At 39.4% G+C, this 16,963-nt stretch overlaps 1 protein-coding gene and 1 long non-coding RNA gene across 5 annotated transcripts in view; one reads left to right on the top strand and one right to left on the bottom strand.

The window, feature by feature from the left end:
- PLGRKT (plasminogen receptor with a C-terminal lysine) overlaps positions 1-7,825 on the top strand; it is a 43,195-nt gene extending 35,370 nt beyond the window's left edge. For all 4 annotated transcript variants that reach the window (XM_042912754.1, XM_042912753.1, XM_042912752.1 and 1 more), the window contains 3 exons: positions 2,869-2,999; positions 3,577-3,686; positions 7,438-7,825. In XM_042912754.1, the coding sequence (XP_042768688.1) occupies positions 2,869-2,999; positions 3,577-3,686; positions 7,438-7,559 (363 nt within the window). In that variant the 3' untranslated portion in view covers positions 7,560-7,825. The remainder of the gene's footprint in view (positions 1-2,868; positions 3,000-3,576; positions 3,687-7,437) is intronic.
- Positions 1-16,963, bottom strand: part of LOC122204920 — a 107,265-nt gene that overhangs the window by 46,637 nt on the left and 43,665 nt on the right. The gene's annotated exons all lie outside the window — the stretch shown is intronic.

The following is a 16,963-nucleotide window of genomic DNA, read 5'->3' on the forward strand; positions in this document are numbered from 1 at the left end:
TGTCTTTCATCAGGAATTTTTTTGCCCACAGAGAGGGTATGCATAGATTTTTTTTTAATGCTAGGCTCAGAGTTTATTGTAGATACACAGTCTTACTGATTATCACAATTTATGATATACAGAGATGAATGCCTCTATTCTTATTAGAAGAGACACATAAAATAAGATTTGTTCATAACCATTTTTAAAATAAACTTAAATTTTAGAACAGCTTTAGTTTTATAGAAAAAGAGGACAGGGGCGCCTGGGTGGCTCAGTCAGTTAAGCGTCTGACTCTTGGTTTCAGCTCAGGTCATGGTCACACGGTTTTGTGAGTTTGAGCCCTGCATCCAGCTCCGCTCTGACAGTGCAGAGCCTGCTTGGGATTTTCTCTCTCTCTCTCTCTCTCTCTCTCTCTCTGCCTCCCCCACTCATACTGTCCATCTCTCTCAAAATACATAAAAAAAAAAAAGAGGACAGGGTTCTTGAATACCCCATACTTAGTATACTCTACAGTTAATATCTAACATTATTTTAACTGTCACAACTAAGAAATTAACATTGGTATATCACTATTAAATAAATTCCATATTCAAATTTCATTAGTTTTTCCCTAATTTCCTTTTCTGTCCCACGATCCCATCCAGGATGCTTCATTACTGCATACAATGCGATTCACTCTTTGTGCGTGAAGTTTAAAGGTCTTTGGCAAATGCAGTGTCACCTTTCCACCACGACAGTGCCATACAGATTAGTTCCACCAACCTTACAAAGCCCTCTGTTCCCAATCTTTTGAGAATTCCCAGAGGATCAGTTTTCAGACTGATATTTCAGCTTGATCTTTGGTTGGGAAAACCTAGGCTGTGAATTTTTTCAGGCAGTGGTTCTCAATCCTAGCTGCACACTGGAATTACCTGGCAACCTTTAAAAAATATTAATGACTGGTCCTCACTCCAGATCCTAGTTTCACTGGTCCGGGGTGTGGGCCTGGGCATTGGGATTTTGAAAAGTTCCCGAGAGGCTCACAATGTGCAGGTACGATTCAGAACCACTGATCTTGTGTTCATCTGTTTCATGATTGGATTCAGCTGCATTTTGATAACAACACAAATGATTAATTGATGCATCTACATCACTTTGGGGGGGGATACTATGAACTATCATGTAAGTTTTTGAATACGTAATATAGCAAGGATGCATTTCACATGCTAACTAATCATGTACACAAAACACTCTGGCTGGAGGAGGCTTTTCTGCTGTTATTTCCTGTTTGACCAACCTGGGTAGCTCCAGGTTATTTCCTCGAAGGGTATTCAGCCATGTTTCAGGTTGGCTTGGCCATCATCTCTGGACTCTAGGATGCTGCTATTCCCCTGACATCCAGCCACTTTCCCTACCCAGCACGTGGTTTATGGCCCCTGCCTGAGTGTCTGTTAAGGAGTCCCCAGGCTCTAGGTTTTGTGGACTATCTGGTAAGCCCAGACCTGCCTTCAATTGTCAGCTACCTTCTATGACCCTCTTCAGGTTGACACAGGAACCCTGCAAACATTCTCCATACCCCCTGGCGGCTGAGGGAGACTGAGTGGCCTCTCTCAGGTCTGCTCTAAGCCTAGATCTGCCTTGCAACCATTTCTGCTCCACTTCAGTTGTCCCTTGCCAGAATTCCCAACAGAAGATAGGCCCACAGGTGCACTCTGGGGATCCCCAAACCCTAAATCCATCACAACCCTCCAGAGTTTCAACCCCTAAGAGGGGCCAAGGAGCCAAGCCCCATCTTTAAATCTAAAATCTCCCTTTCTTCTTCTAGTTCCTTCTTACAGTAGAAAGGCAGCAAGAAGGGAAAACGGAGTCACGTTATTTCCCATTCCTTCCCACCCTATGGTTTACATCATGAATTCTATGCTTGCTGTCCTCTATATTCTGCTAATGATACACAGTGCCAAGATTTTAGAATTTAAAAAACAACTTTTATCTCTCAAGAATCTGACTTTCTTGGGGTGCCTGGATGGCTCAGTCGGTTAAGCATCCGACTTCAGCTCAGGTCATGATTTCACGGTTCGTGGGCTTGAGCCCCATGTTCAGCTCTGTGCTGACAGCTCAGGAGCTGCTTTGGATCCTGGGTCTCCCTCTCTCTCTGCCCCTCTCCCACTCCCACTCTGTCTCTTGCTCTCAAAAATAAATAATAAAAACATTTTTAAAAAAAGAATCTGAATTTCTCAAAATAATGGGCTGTCAGACAGTTGCTTCTCTTGTGTTTTCTAAATATCCCTTCAGAAATCCAGTCTCCTTTTGTGCTCTGGGCTGTATATGCTTTCTGCTCCAATGAAGCGAAAGACACTGACTAAAGTGACAAAGCACTTGAGGCAAAAAGAAGATTATGGCAAAGAAAAATCTCTATTGATGTCTTAGAGTAAAACCCCTCTACAATCATATCATAAAATGATATGGACCTGCTACATCAAGTGAATGTCAATTTGCAGCCAGATAAATTTGGAAAGAAAAATGATTTCAATGCAATTTCTAATAATGGCCAATAAGATGTACTTGCATTTAAAAGCACATAGATCTTTCCTCACAAGTGACAGAATAGGCTGAACATATATTTTAGGGTTGAATAAAATTTCCAGATCACATGCATTCAAGACCTGAGGACACAGAAGAAGAATATCATATTCAGTCTGTATATATATTCCAGGAAGATTTCACTGCCAAGGTGACAGCTGTGGATAGCTGTCCAGAGGAACTTCAGTCAAAGTCTATTGAGATTAAAAAAAAAAAGACGAATAAAAACAAATGAAGAATGAAAATCCCTTGGAAGAGCAGATTATTAACTCTGTGCTCCAAATCAAAAGATGAGTAACCAGACTTTGCTATTTGTTTCTTCTTCAGCTGGAAAGACAGCTAATGATGCAGAATGAAATGAGAGAAAGGCAGATGGCTTTGCAGATTGCTTGGTCTCGAGAATTCCTCAAATATTTTGGAACTTTTTTTGGCATTGCAGCCATCTCTTTAACAGCTGGGTATGTTTGCTATTTACTTTAAACTTGTCTTAAGTAATTTACTTATTTTTTCTTTTGACATTACATATCATTATCAAGTTGACCAAGATAGGACTTTGTTGCAAATAGTGTATACGTAAAAACAGTAACACCTTATAGCTTAGTCCTTGGAGATAACTGTAGAACCAGGGTAGAAATAGTTAATTCTACCTCTAGTGTCTCAGATTCCTTCTATCCTTTTCTCCATTTTATAAGTTACAGGACTGACTTAATACCAAGATAGAAGAAGTCCTCTGCTAATTTATCTCCACAATCCATAAGGGGGATATAGCAATACTTAACCATTTTTTAAATGATTAATCTGAGCCTCAATGTCAAATAAAGACGAGCAAGTCATAGACTCTGCTCTTGAGAATTGCAGACTCTGGGGAGAGGTTGTGGGTAAGAAAATTCTATTTCTGTAAAATACTCAAACGTACTAAGTACCTTCTAAAATGGAGGACATTCGTCCAAAAGCAGGTAATTTTTTTTCATTGAGTATGGAGATAAGTATTTACATGCCATTCTTGATATTTATTCTTTTTTGTTCTTGAACCAGAGCAATAAGAAGGAAGAAGCCAGCCTTCCTCTTCCCTATCATTCCATTAGGCTTTGTCTTCACCTACCAGTATGACTTAGGATATGGAACCCTTCTCCAAAGAATGAAAGGTCAGTTTTTGATAAAGCAGAGTCTATTTCTGATTCATCTTCTGGTTCAAGGATCCTCTCCTTATGATCCCTTCATTTATGGGCATTTTGACAAGACCCCTCTCTGAGCTTCCAATGACCAACATATCTGCTCCCTCTCATAGCAGTGTGCTAGAGTCAACTCATACCAGCTCACGTGAACTATCAAATTTTCAGGAATTTGTAAGCTGGTTGTTAAATACAGTCATTATTAAAAATTAAATTATATAAACTTATAATTAAATTACAAAAATAATATTAAATTCTATTAAAAACAATGGTAATATATACTCAACTTACCAGTTTTTCATTATTTTACTATTATCAGTACTCCTAAGTTATGTGTATCTATTTTATGTGTATCTACTGTATCTGCATGGCAGAAATGCAGATACAATAGACAGACACAATAAGATACAGATACAACCCTGACTTCAGTGGCATCCCATTGGTAGCCTGAAGTTGGTCATGGTGGGAATATTTACACATGGAAATCTGCAAACACCAAATCAAGGCTTGACTTACTATTTTGTTGATTGTCTAAGCCAGGGGTTGGCAAACTATGGCCTGCAGGCTGGCCACATGTTTTTGAAAATAAAGTTTTATTAAAACACAGACATGCCCATTGATTTCTGAATTGTCTGTGGATATATTCCCATTACCACAACAGAGCTGAGTGGCTGCAATAGAGACATAAGGTCCCACAAGCCTAAAATATTTACTGTCTGGCCCTTTTAAGAAAGCTTGCCAACATGGTCTAGACTGAAGGAAGTGAAGAAGAAAATGTTAATACTGTAGATTGTGCTTAAATGTTTGTTGTGTCAATGGCTATTACACTGTGACTAGCACAAACAGTTGAGGAAATATTCTCCCAACATTTAAAAACTGTTATCTGAAAAATAAATAAATAAATAAATAAATAAATAAATAAATAAATAAAGTAAAATAAAATAAAAACTGTTATGCGATTCAGCTAAGTTGTTTACATCATTCTCAAACAAATAACATTCCAACATATGTTATTGTTTCCACTTTTGTCCTACTCATTAGTATAAATGAAAATACCAACAAATATTCATGTTGGAATTATACTCTCTCATCAATTACAACTGTAGATTAGCTATGAATATAATATTTCAGGAAAAAAACAATAAAAACATTCTGAGAATCAATTTGCTATGGGAAATTTATGATAAAGTATACAGAACATTTTATTATTTTTTTATAAATTGTGTGCTACATTTATTTTATATAAGTAAAATTTATAATAAACTTATGTTCATAATAAACTTATATGTTTTTTTTTTTTCCGGGAGAGCTGGTTGTTAAATAATCACCAGCACCATGCTGTTCGCACAGAACTCTGGATTTTATTGCCCTAGAAAATAGCACTGCCACTGTCCCTTCTTCTTGAGCCTTTGACCCAGAGCATATTGGAAACAGTGCTTTCCCAAGCCTTTCCTCTCATGGGCCCTGTGGGCACATCACTGTCTCTCAAGCTCTGTGGGGACTGATTTGGTACAGGAAGGGAAGAAGTATAGACTCCTTTGCAGGTATTGGAATCAGGGAGTAGAACTTCTCTTTCCCAAGCCTAGAGAGATACAAGGGTTATATGTTCTTAAAAATTCCCATTTGAAGATGGAAATACATTTTCCACACAAAAACTCTGCAAAAATGTTCCTTGGGGTCAAGCATTATTGGTATCATATCATAGTTCAGCTATATTGTGGGCTAAATAGTTTTTTGTTGATGGCCTAGAAATTTCTTGATTGCATTATTACTATGGGAAAATGCATTTTAAACACTGACCTACAAATTAAATTCTGGAGTGCAATCTCATTTTATGCAGGAGACTAACTACACAACTGATGTACCAATGTTAAAGCTCATTTCAATAACCTACTCAGTTTCATGCTACTCATCTGCTTAAGAATTCATTAGTCTGATTTTGCAAGATGAGGAGCTCTGGAGATAGATGGTAGGGATGCCTGCGCAGCATTATGAATGTTTTTAATACCACTGAACTGTAGACTCAACATGGTTAAGACAGTAAATATTATATGTATTTTACCACCATAAAAAAGAATGGGGGGGAAAACTCACTAGTCTTGAGTTCAATTGTTTCATTGTTTATATGGACATTAGAATTCTTAGCGCCTCATAAAAATTAATATGTACTATTAAATGTCAAGCCTGTTACACAGCATTCACTTGATCATATTACTAATAGAGAACAAGTTTATTTTCTAAGAACACTGTGATTGTATGTTTGGGAAGTAATTTTATTACAGGTCCATCAGAATCCACAGAACATATAATTTTAAAATTTCAAGACACACTGTCGGAATTTCCTGTTTAAAAAAATTACTGCACATGGGCAGCTCGGTCAGCTCTTCTCAGCTCAGGTCTTGATCTTACGGTTGTGAGTTAGAGCCCCATGTTGGGTTCCTCTAATCTACCAGGAAATGTGCCATCTTCGAAAGTTTAGGTTATAACATTTAGCCCTGTTAACTAGTGATGACCCAATATATACAACCCTTGTTTGACTGAATTTATCATCAGCCTTTCTGCAAACACATGGTGAGAATTTGCAGTATGTGAGGCCCTATCACATGGAAACATCTAGTATGTCATCAAAGGCTTGTCTAATTACATATAATTTATAATGATTTTTACTTACTACTTAAGACAGAGGCAAAAAAAAAAGATGTTTGCCGATGGTTGAAACATTATAATTTGAAAATTGTAAGCCCACCCTCTTGGGCCTGGGGTACAAATAAACTGTGTGCTAAAATAGAGGTACTTAAAGGAAACATTTGCCTTCATTCCCAAGGAAAGTTTATAGAATGTCAACAATGTAGATTATAATTTTTTTAATCTTGCTAATTAGTCTTCAACTGGGCCCAAGACAGTACTAGCTGTTATTTGAAAGAGGAATTGTTTATAAAAATGTATATTCTTGGGAAGCCTGGGTGGCTCAGTTGGTTAGGCGTCCAACTTCGGCTCAGGTCCTGATCTCACTGCTTGTGAGTTTGAGCCCCACCTAGGGCTCTGTGCTGACAGCTCAGAGCCTGGAGCCTGCTTCAGATTCTGTGTCTCCCTCTCTCTCTGCCCCTCCCCTGCTCACGCTCTGTCTCGCTTTCTCTCCCTCTCTCAAATATAAAAAATAAAACATTAAAAAAAATTTTTAATGTATATTCTTGTGTGTATGTATGTATACAGACTAAAGAACATTTAATATTATTTTGGGTATAAGTGGTTTCAGGTAAAAGATTAGCTTTTCTGAAAAAGTAGAATTTTAATAAGCTTTATTTTCTCTTATGTGTGTCACTTACATATTAAGGGCAATATAGCAAAGACTTTTTGGCTTCTCCATCCCAAACCCCTCCAAACACAACTAAGGCTTACCATCCTGACTTTCCTTCAAGGGATTAAGTATTACATGTGGTATTCTTTTTCTTTTACATTTTAAAATGCCGTCTTCTATCAAGTAAAATCTATGGCATATCATTTATCTCTGAGTCTTCAGAATTCCTTTCCTCCCAAAGGAAAGAATGGCCTTCCTTTGGGAGTTTCCTTCCCCTAAGGACAATGGGTGAAACATGTGAATGTGAGATTTAGGGGCATGCCTCCAACACTGTTACAGCTTGTCATTGCGATATAGCAATTTGGCCTTCTCACAAAACACTAATGGCCATTTTGTCACCTTGCATATTTCTGTACTTTATTTAAGGTGAAGCTGAGAACATACTGGAAACAGAAAAGAGTAAGTTGCAGCTGCCGAAAGGAATGATCACTTTCGAAAGCCTTGAAAAAGCCAGAAGGGAACAGAGTAAATTCTTCGTAGACAAATGAAATTATGTTTACCCACCGAATCTCAAAACACATCATTGTTGACTTGAATCATGGTTTTTACAATTTTTAGATGCTTGAGATTTTGATATAATGGATTTTATTTTAAAATATTAAAATGCAAGATGGGTTTTGTTAAATGATTTTAAAATAATATTTATAACATTCAACACAAAATTATGGAGGTACTCTAAATAACTTATTTCCTATATATGTGTGTATTACAAATATCTAAATGTATAATTAATAAATTATGTTGTTTTGAATTTCTGGAAGCAAATGTCCTGCTGCTCTCATTTCTCTGTCACACATGTTCCCTATCACATTTCTCTCCCACCAATACTTCTTTTATTTGGATTTGTCGACTGTCCTGTCTCTACATGATAGAAAACAACTAATGTTAATGACTAACATGAATATTGTACTTATTATGGCCACTTATTTTTTTGCATATATTATTGTAATCATCCCAACAATCCCATAAAGCAGGCATCATTTTACGGCTGTGGAAACTAAGACACAGAGAACTTAAATTACTTGCCTAGAGCCATATATAGACTTGAACCTAAATGGTTTGGCTCCAGTGAATATGCTCTAAAAGGCCTTGAAAAGGTTAGACCTTTAACACATTCTTGCCAAGCGAAGACAGCTGTGAAAGACAAAAGGTAAACACAGTCAAATGATGATTCAGGACAGAGCTGCTAAAGAGGTGGCAATGAGGGGAGGTTGATTAGGATCCTACCTTTTTACTTCCACTCACCAGGAAACCTATACTCATAAGATAACCCTATTTAGCCCCATTCCTACAGTTGCAAACCCTACATATAATAGAATAGTTACAAAGATATTTCCTGATACCTACTCTGTATCAAGCACTATTGTAGGCCCTAGGGTTACATGAGTGAATGAACAGACAAGGTTGGTGCATCTCAGGCAAAGGAATGTGTTCTAGTAAGGGGTGGAAGAACTGAGGAAAGGAACAAACAAACATGGAGATAAACAAGACCATTTCTGATGGTGATGAATGCTCCAGTAGAAATAAAACAGGATGATAACAGAGTGATTGGGAGCATGTGGGGAGGGGGGACTATGGATCTGGGACAGTAGGAACTGCCTCTCTACAGAGGTAACGTTTGGGCTGATACTTGAATGGTGAATTAACCAGTCCTGTGAAGAGCAGCTAGGGGGACAGGGAAAGGATCTCAGCAAAGGGAAGAGCCAGAGGAAAAACTCTGAGACCTGGCATGGCCAAAGAATAGAAAGGCCAAGCAGAATAGGAGGAGATGAAATCTGAAGGGGGAACACAAGCCATTGTTATAAACGATAGTCATTATACTCAAGCAACTGACCACATATCAACACATGGTTCTGACAGAATCATAGTTGTAGAGAACGTTGGGTGAGGTCTTAAAGGATGCACTGAAGTTCTCCATGAAGATAAGGAGGTGCAGAACAATGACATGCTGGGCAGAAGAAGAGGCTTGATTAAAGGCAAGACAGGATGTCACTTCCAGGGATTTGCTGCTGGTTCGATTTGCCTAGGCTGGGGGATTCCTCCTGTGAGGGACGTGTTAAGAAATGCACTTGGAGGCACAGATTATCTCTGGAATGGCTTTGGGTTTAAGGAATCTGCATCCTGAGAGTAATGGGCATGAAATATCTGCACTGGGTTTTACTGGAATTAGTCACTATAGGGGGAAGATCCCAGAGCCCATGCAATGAAGAACGGCAATAGTCCACCCGAGTACTGGCCAGGGCCTGAACTAAGGCTGTGGCTTTGAGCAGAGGTTCAGGAAAGTGACACAGAAGAATAGCAAAACTGGGAAACTAGTTTGAGTTTGTGGAGGGAGAAGAAAGTAAGTTCTCTTCATTGAATCATTAGCATGGATTTCCTGGAGGACATGGGAAAGTAGTGATTAGGAGGCACACTGGTGGTCTAAAGGATACTTAACATCTAGCACTGGTTCATAGACCATGCCAGAATCTGGAATTGCATTTCTTTTACCTTAAATTCAATCATTCTGTCCAAACATTCCTGACACGGTCTAGCCAGGGCCCACCGAGAATGGGCTTAAGTGTCCTGCAAAGACTGACTGGCTAAAGACCTTACACAAGATGTGTGTCAGTGTGCAACATATCAGGCTGGGGTCCCTCTGGACCACCAGGACATTCATTTGTATTGGCCTCTCACCCTGGCATTAACCCTGAGTTCGTTAGTAATTATTACTCAATAGAGCCTCTGCTAAACACACACACACTCACATTTTTGTTTGTGCCTATTGTGAGGCAAAAATCAAAGCAGAGCTATTAAATAAAGGCTTTGCAATTCAACTGTATTAAAATATATTCCAATTGTCTTTTGTATTACTGATTATCCAATGCTTTTCCCCTTATTATTAAACATAATAATATTTATATTATGAAATATAATAATATTTATAATTGAAAGGACAAACATTTTTGCTCTGACACTCGAGCTATTAGCCATTTATGTTAATACTTGCATTAATTACTATTATTATTATTATTATTAAATTCTGATTACCAACTAGACATCTGACATTTCTTTTTTTTTGAATTTTCTAATGTTTTTTTATGTTTGAGAGAGAGCATGAGCTGGGAAGGGGCAGAGAGAAAGGGAGACAGAGGATCTGAAGTGGGCTCTGAGTTGACAGCAGAGAGCCCGATGCAGGGCTCAAACTCACAAATTGTGAGATTGTGACCTGAGCCAAAGTTGCACGCTCAACCAACTGAGCCATTCAGGTACCCCTAGACATCTAACATTTCTAAATACTGAACATGATGTGGTCTTTGTTCAGGTAGCTTATATTTACAGATCTTTGTGATATTACAAGAAGAATAAGGAAATTGTTGTAAGAAAATATATTAGAAGAAAAATAAGAAACTAAGGTCTGATTATAAGCAAAGATTTAGAGATTTGAATAAGGGTAACCTCACCCAGTGTCTTTTCAGTGATTAGAAACAAAGCTGGGGAAAATCTCATCCCTATCCTATGTGGCTGTTCATCTTCCCCCAAGACACTGCAGACCTAACCAAAGCAATGCAGACATTCCCTCACCTTCACGTGGAGGTTAAGTCGTGGTGGGAAGGAAATAAATACGGGCCCCAAAATTTTCTGCACCAGAATGACCCTTATTGGAAATCAAATCACTTTATAATAATAAAATAATATAATAGCAAAAACAGTTTATAAAATCACAGTACTTAGCCATTTTGAACGTTTTTAACTCATATTTAAATGAGAGAACTGGGGACTAAAATTACAGTCACTAAAATTACAAATAAACTAAGTTTATATGATATTACACCCAACTCAGTTTGTGTTTGGGGGTAAAACTGAAGGGTCCTTTATGGTCCAGTACCTAACTTCACTTTGTAAAGATTATAAAAGTGTCCTAAATCTACTGAAAACAGTTTTAATGACAAATACTGAAGTTATTGTCCAGATGTTAAAAAGAGAAGACCCTTGGAAATGGTCTACTATAAGCTCCCATTTTCACATTTTCTCAAGAAAATGGAGGCTTTTTGTGATTTACCTAAAATTCCACATCTGGTAATGGTAGTTTGTACTAAAATGTTGGTGTTTTGAATTCCTGGCAGGATTCTCCCTGACTCTGAAAGAACAGTGACAATGAAAGTCAAAATCAAAAATATGCTTCTATAATATCATAGATACTCAGTCTCAGAGCCTTAGAAGAGGGGATTAGAAGGGCAGGGTTTAGGGCACCTGGATGGCTCAGTTGGTTAAGCATCCAACTTTGGCTCAGGTCATGATCTCATGGTTCGTGGGTTCAGACCCTGCGTCGGGCTCTGTGCTGACAGCTCGGAGCCTGGAGCCTGTTTCGGATTCTGTGTCTCCCTCTCTCTCTGCCCCTTCCCCGTTCATGCTCTGTCTGTCTCAAGAACAAATAAACATTTTTTAAAAAATTAAAAAAAAAAAAGAAGGGCAGGGTTTAGAAGAAGATGAGGAGGGAGCAGACTCAAATTACAAAGAATAATCTACAACCAATGTAATCTGAATGTGAGCAATCTGAAATTCATAATATATTTTATAGACTTTGACAATTTAATACATGCATGGTCAAAGGTTATATTCTAGAGACACTAGCCAGAACCTAGATAGTGTTTCTGCTCCACTGTTCTGGGAAAGGAACAAACTCTTGCTGGGAAAATATTATTATTTTTATTTATTTATTTATTTTTTTAATTTTTTTTTTTTACGTTTATTTATTTTTGAGACAGAGAGAGACAGAGCATGAACGGGGGAGGGTCACAGAGAGAAGGAGACACAGAATCTGAAACAGGCTCCAGGCTCTGAGCTGTCAGCACAGAGCCCGATGCGGGGCTCGAACCCACGGACCGTGAGATCATGACCTGAGCCGAGGTCGGACTCTTAACCGACTGAGCCACCCAGGCGCCCCTGGGAAAATATTATTAAATAAAGTCCACTAGCCAGGGATCACACTATCTCTTGGCCTTGGAGTGTGTTTGTTCTGCAAGAGGGTTGGAAATATTCCTTAGGTTTGGCCTTGTGGATGCCTACAGGGGATTTCAGGAATACCCGCATTCTACCAACTGTACAATTTGCAGAAAGTAGATTCTAGTATTCAGGGATGACTACTTAGCATCTCTGATGATTTTTCTACTGGTAACTTTGGAATTTATGAAGACTGGAGCAGTGCTTGGCCTGCAGGTGCACCAGGAAGCCCAGACTGACTAGGGGCGGGGGAGAGAAAGTGAGAAAGGCCTAGAAAATAAGAAGGCCAAAAAAAATGAGTAGTCTTCATGAAGGGATAAAGCTGACTCAAATGCCCCTCATAGTAAACAGCACAAAAATGGCTGCCAGGGGAGCCACTGGTAGGGGGAGTTGAGCCCCTCAGGGACCAAAGTCACCTGTGGGATTCTCTTGCAGCCCAGTTTATTTTGCTGTGCTAACTTGTTCCTCTGGCCACTTGGAAGACAGTAAGAAATGTGGCTGGGCAGGACAAATTCATCATGACTGCTGATAAAGGTAACTGGAAACCTAGGTCACTGATAAAGACTCAATGGTGCTGCTAAGTCTCAGGTTTAGATGACACTTCTGGTTCAAATTTTTCTGTCCACAGGTGTCACAGGATTGAATGATGGATTGCTAACCTCAGTTTATTTATTTTTTTCTTGGAGGACTTCCATTATGGCTAGCAGCACTCTGTGGATGTTTTCTGCTCCGCCTGGATGTGAGGGATAGGCAGACACTGACCCTGAGTTGGTATTAGGATTTCATTTGGTGTTAGAAGAACAGAGTTCAGGATGTGTCCACAATGAATTCATGTCCTAGAAAGGATTGGCAATCTGGGATTCTGGTTTGGTGAAGGTTTCAAAAAACTAGAAGGAAACAGTTGTTGAATACATGTGAAAGTCAATGGATCAGAGATACTAGTATACATTGAAATGTGTTAAGGGAGGTCTGTGAAAAGCTGTCAGAATGTCAGGATAATACGATTGGGATTTGAGGAATACAGGTGTTTTTTTTTCCTTCTCTTCATACCATCCCCACACCATTAATTTACTGCTGATGAAGATGTGACTTGAGTAGAAGATAGAACTACTTGGTGAATTCTATTCACCAAGGTGATTTTGAAAAGAGAGCGAGCTTGCTAGGGACCCAATATAGGTTAAAATACTCGACAAGTTCACATCTTCTTAAATTACTCCAGAGAAAAGTTGGCCTCTGGAATGCTTTCTTTTCCTCTTCAAGGATCTAAAACTTTTGAAAGGCTTCCAACTAATGCTACCTATTTCAAACTAGAAACAACAAAAAGACACTTGGGTTTTGAATAGAGTTTGAGCCTATGGATGGTTATGTCTCTGAATTCAATAACCATGGACTACGGACAGAGTACCGGACTGATCTTCCAGCCAGTTTCCTTGTCTGATCTGGAAGCTTAGGACAAGGCTGCCATCTCTGAAACAGCCTGAAAATCTAAGTAGGCAGGTAAAGGGGGTTCTGTTCAACTTCTAACTTTAGTAAGTTCTCTTCAGCAATTCAAGCAGAGACATCAATTTCCTACTAGGATTGTTTTAGGAAAAGAAAAAATTCAAATAGCCTCATGGGTGATGGATAAGACATTCCATTCTCCCTCCCATTTCTTTTTCCTCAGAGATAATCACTTTTATCTCTTTTAGCTGTCTCAGTATAGGATCTCCCTGAAGCAAATTTTGCAATAGTGCCTTGAGCAAGTCATTTACTTGGGCACATAATCCCAGAAACTCTGGTGGGGAATTGGTGGAGTAAGATAGGACAGAGAAAAAAGCTAGTAAATGAAATCTTACCCAGGAAGTTACCTCTGTGGGCAACTTAACCCTGCTGGGGAACTCTGAGAAATGGTTCAGAATAACCCCTTCACCCAGAGTTATCTGACCCCAGAAATGCAAGAGCTGGGGTATAAAAACCTACTTTTGAGTTCATTGGTGGAGGGCTGTTCCCAGTCCATTATCTTTCCAGCACTTAGGGTGTTTTGGCAAAGTGGGCGCTGGAGGCCAGAAAACCTGGAGGCAAGAGATGCAGGTGCTACAAATTGGAAGTCAGATCAACTTAAACTGAAATGGCATATTCATATTTTAATTCATATTTTAATACCAACAGTGTAACTTTAACTTTACATCTCTAAGTAACGTTCCAGTGTAGCTATCTCCTAATGTTCCCAACTTTTTAAAAATATAATTTCTTGACACATCATACAAATCATGAGGAATTGCTTTCACCTCTCCCACCTTATACCGTCTCACCTCTCCCACCTTATACCGTCTCGATACCACACACTTGCACCCTTCCCAATGATTGACCCGTCTTTCCAATACTCTTATGTGATCGTTTTGTTAGATCAATGTTCAGGGCTTACATTGTGATGATGACGAACACTTAGCAAAACTGTGCCACGTAGTAAAATATACTACGTTCTCTCTCTTGTTTGGCATCCTGCTTTTCTGGAATTAGTAAGTCTAGTTGTTTCATGTGCTTAATGTTCGATATATTTATCACTTCTGTGGCCATGAACTCTTTGTCAGTTTCTCCCAAGACGTCCATTCACATCAGTTAGTCTATCAGTATCTCCTTCTTGAACAAACTTGCAGACTCCTGACCTGCTCCCACCTGGACTGTTTTCCCTCTACACCTGGTACTCAGCTCTCCCTTCACCTATGGTAGGGGTTCTCTTCTCCTTATTCCTGTGTTGCATCTTTTGTTTCCTATATCCTATGTTGTGCTCCTTCATTTGCTGGAACTCATCCTCCTATAGCTTTCCGAGAAAGGGTAAATGGAGGAAACCTGTTAAGACCTTACGTATCTAAACTTAACAGTTCTTTTTTTCAAATTTTTTTAACGTTTATTTATTTTTTGAGAGAGAGAGAGACAGAGTATGAGCAGGGGAGGGGCAGAGACAGACAAGGTGATACAGAATCTGAAGCAGGCTCCAGGCTCCGAGCTGTCAGCACAGAGCCCAATGCGGGGCTCAAACTCACAAGCTGTGAGATCATGACCCGAGCCGAAGTCAGATGCTTAACTGACTGAGCCACCCAGGTGTCCCTTAACAGTTCTTTTCTGATGCTTGATTGATGCCTTGACTGGGCACAGAAATTCCTGGTTGTTAGTAATTTTCCATCAGTATTCCTAAGAGATCACCTCATTTTCTTTTTGCACTTCTCAGTCTGTTTGTCGATATCCTGAGCTGGGAAGCCTTCCATCACAGATCCCCCTCTTTACCCTGCTTGAGCTCCGACCACATGTGTTGGGCCACTCATCACATAGACAGATGTGCTCCTCACCCACTCACCCCACTCACCTGCCCCACTGGGCAGAAGCCATCCTTAGCCAGTCAGGCCCACACACCTCTCACTAGGCCACCTTCCCTTCCTTGCTGCCCCCAGTGTGGATGGCCTCCTTCACTCCTCTGAGCCACCACTGGACACCTCCTTTGCTCTGCCCTTCCTGATGGCTTTAGCATGGAATTATTCAGAAAGAGAAGGGAAGAAGAATGAAAGAACTGAATTTTAACATCTGTCATTTAATTTATATATTCAGAATTTTTGAAACAAAATTACTTTTAGATTTTATGTTAATGATGTTGATTTTATCGGCTAGATCCTTTGTTTTGAATATTTTGAGAGAGACAGAGAGCATGGGTATGAGTGGGGGACAGGCAGAGAGAGGGAGAGAGAGAACATCAAGCAGGCTCTGCACTGTCAGTGCAGAGCCCTATGTAGGGCTCGATCTCATAACGGTGAAATCATGACCTGAGCCAAAAGCAACAGTCAGGTGCTCAACTGACTGAGCCACCCAGGCACCCCTAGGCTAGATCCTTTTATTTAGAATTTGGATAGAGAGGTTTTCACTAAAGAGTATTTGTGTTTATTGGAGAAAAGTATCCCAGTGAGTTGTTTTGGCAATGTCAGTGAGCAGAGAGTAGGATTCTAAGGCCAAAGCAACCAAGGAACAAAACCCCTGGTAACCATGGAACCCCGTCCTCAATAGAATAGGACTGAGTCCTGGGCCATCAACCAGTTTCTATATGAGGTGTAGACACTTTGGAGAAGTGTATTGGCTCCTGAAATATTTACATATCTACTACTCTGCCAATTAATTGAGAACTTGAGTCTAAACACCAGCATTAAAGCAATATATTTTATAACTCACCAAAATATACTGTTACGTTCAATATGCCAGACCATTAGCCTCATAAATTTATTAAAGCAACCACCATTTCAGCATTTATAATTGCTTGAATAATTCTAACAGTAATTTTTAATAGCATATAATTTTAGTTATAAATGAGACTGTTCTGTTGCCTTAGTCCAGGGATTCTTAACCTCACTACATTTGGGGCCAGATAACTCTTTGTGGTAGGGGGCTGTTCCATCTTTGTAGGATGTTTACCAGCATTCCTGGGCTCTGCCCACTAGTCGTCAATAGCAAACCTCCTCTATCTTGGTTGGACCATCAAAGATGTCTCCAAATTATCCTTAGCTGAGAACCATTGCCTTGAATTGACAGTTCAATCATTTAGACTCTCTTTTTTTTTTTAAGTGTATTTCTTTATTTTGAGAGAGAAAGAGAGTGAGGGCGGAGCAGAGAGAGAGGTGGGGAGAGAGAGAATCCCAAGCAGGCTCCACACTGTCAGCGAAGAGCCCAACACAGGGCTCAAATTCATGAACCATGAGATCATGACCCGAGCTGAAATCAAGAGTAGGACGCTTGGACCGACTGGGCCACCCAGATGTCCCTAGACTCTCTTTTATCTTTGTTGTAAATGTATATTTTTGCCCTTAACAGTGATGAATAACCATTACTGTTTAGCTTTCCAGGTATACAAAATTAACAGATGACTACTAAAAGATAGCCAGTGATGCTA

This window comes from Panthera leo, chromosome D4 (genome assembly GCF_018350215.1).
Source record: "Panthera leo isolate Ple1 chromosome D4, P.leo_Ple1_pat1.1, whole genome shotgun sequence".
In the NCBI taxonomy this organism is placed as follows: Eukaryota; Metazoa; Chordata; class Mammalia; order Carnivora; family Felidae; genus Panthera; species Panthera leo.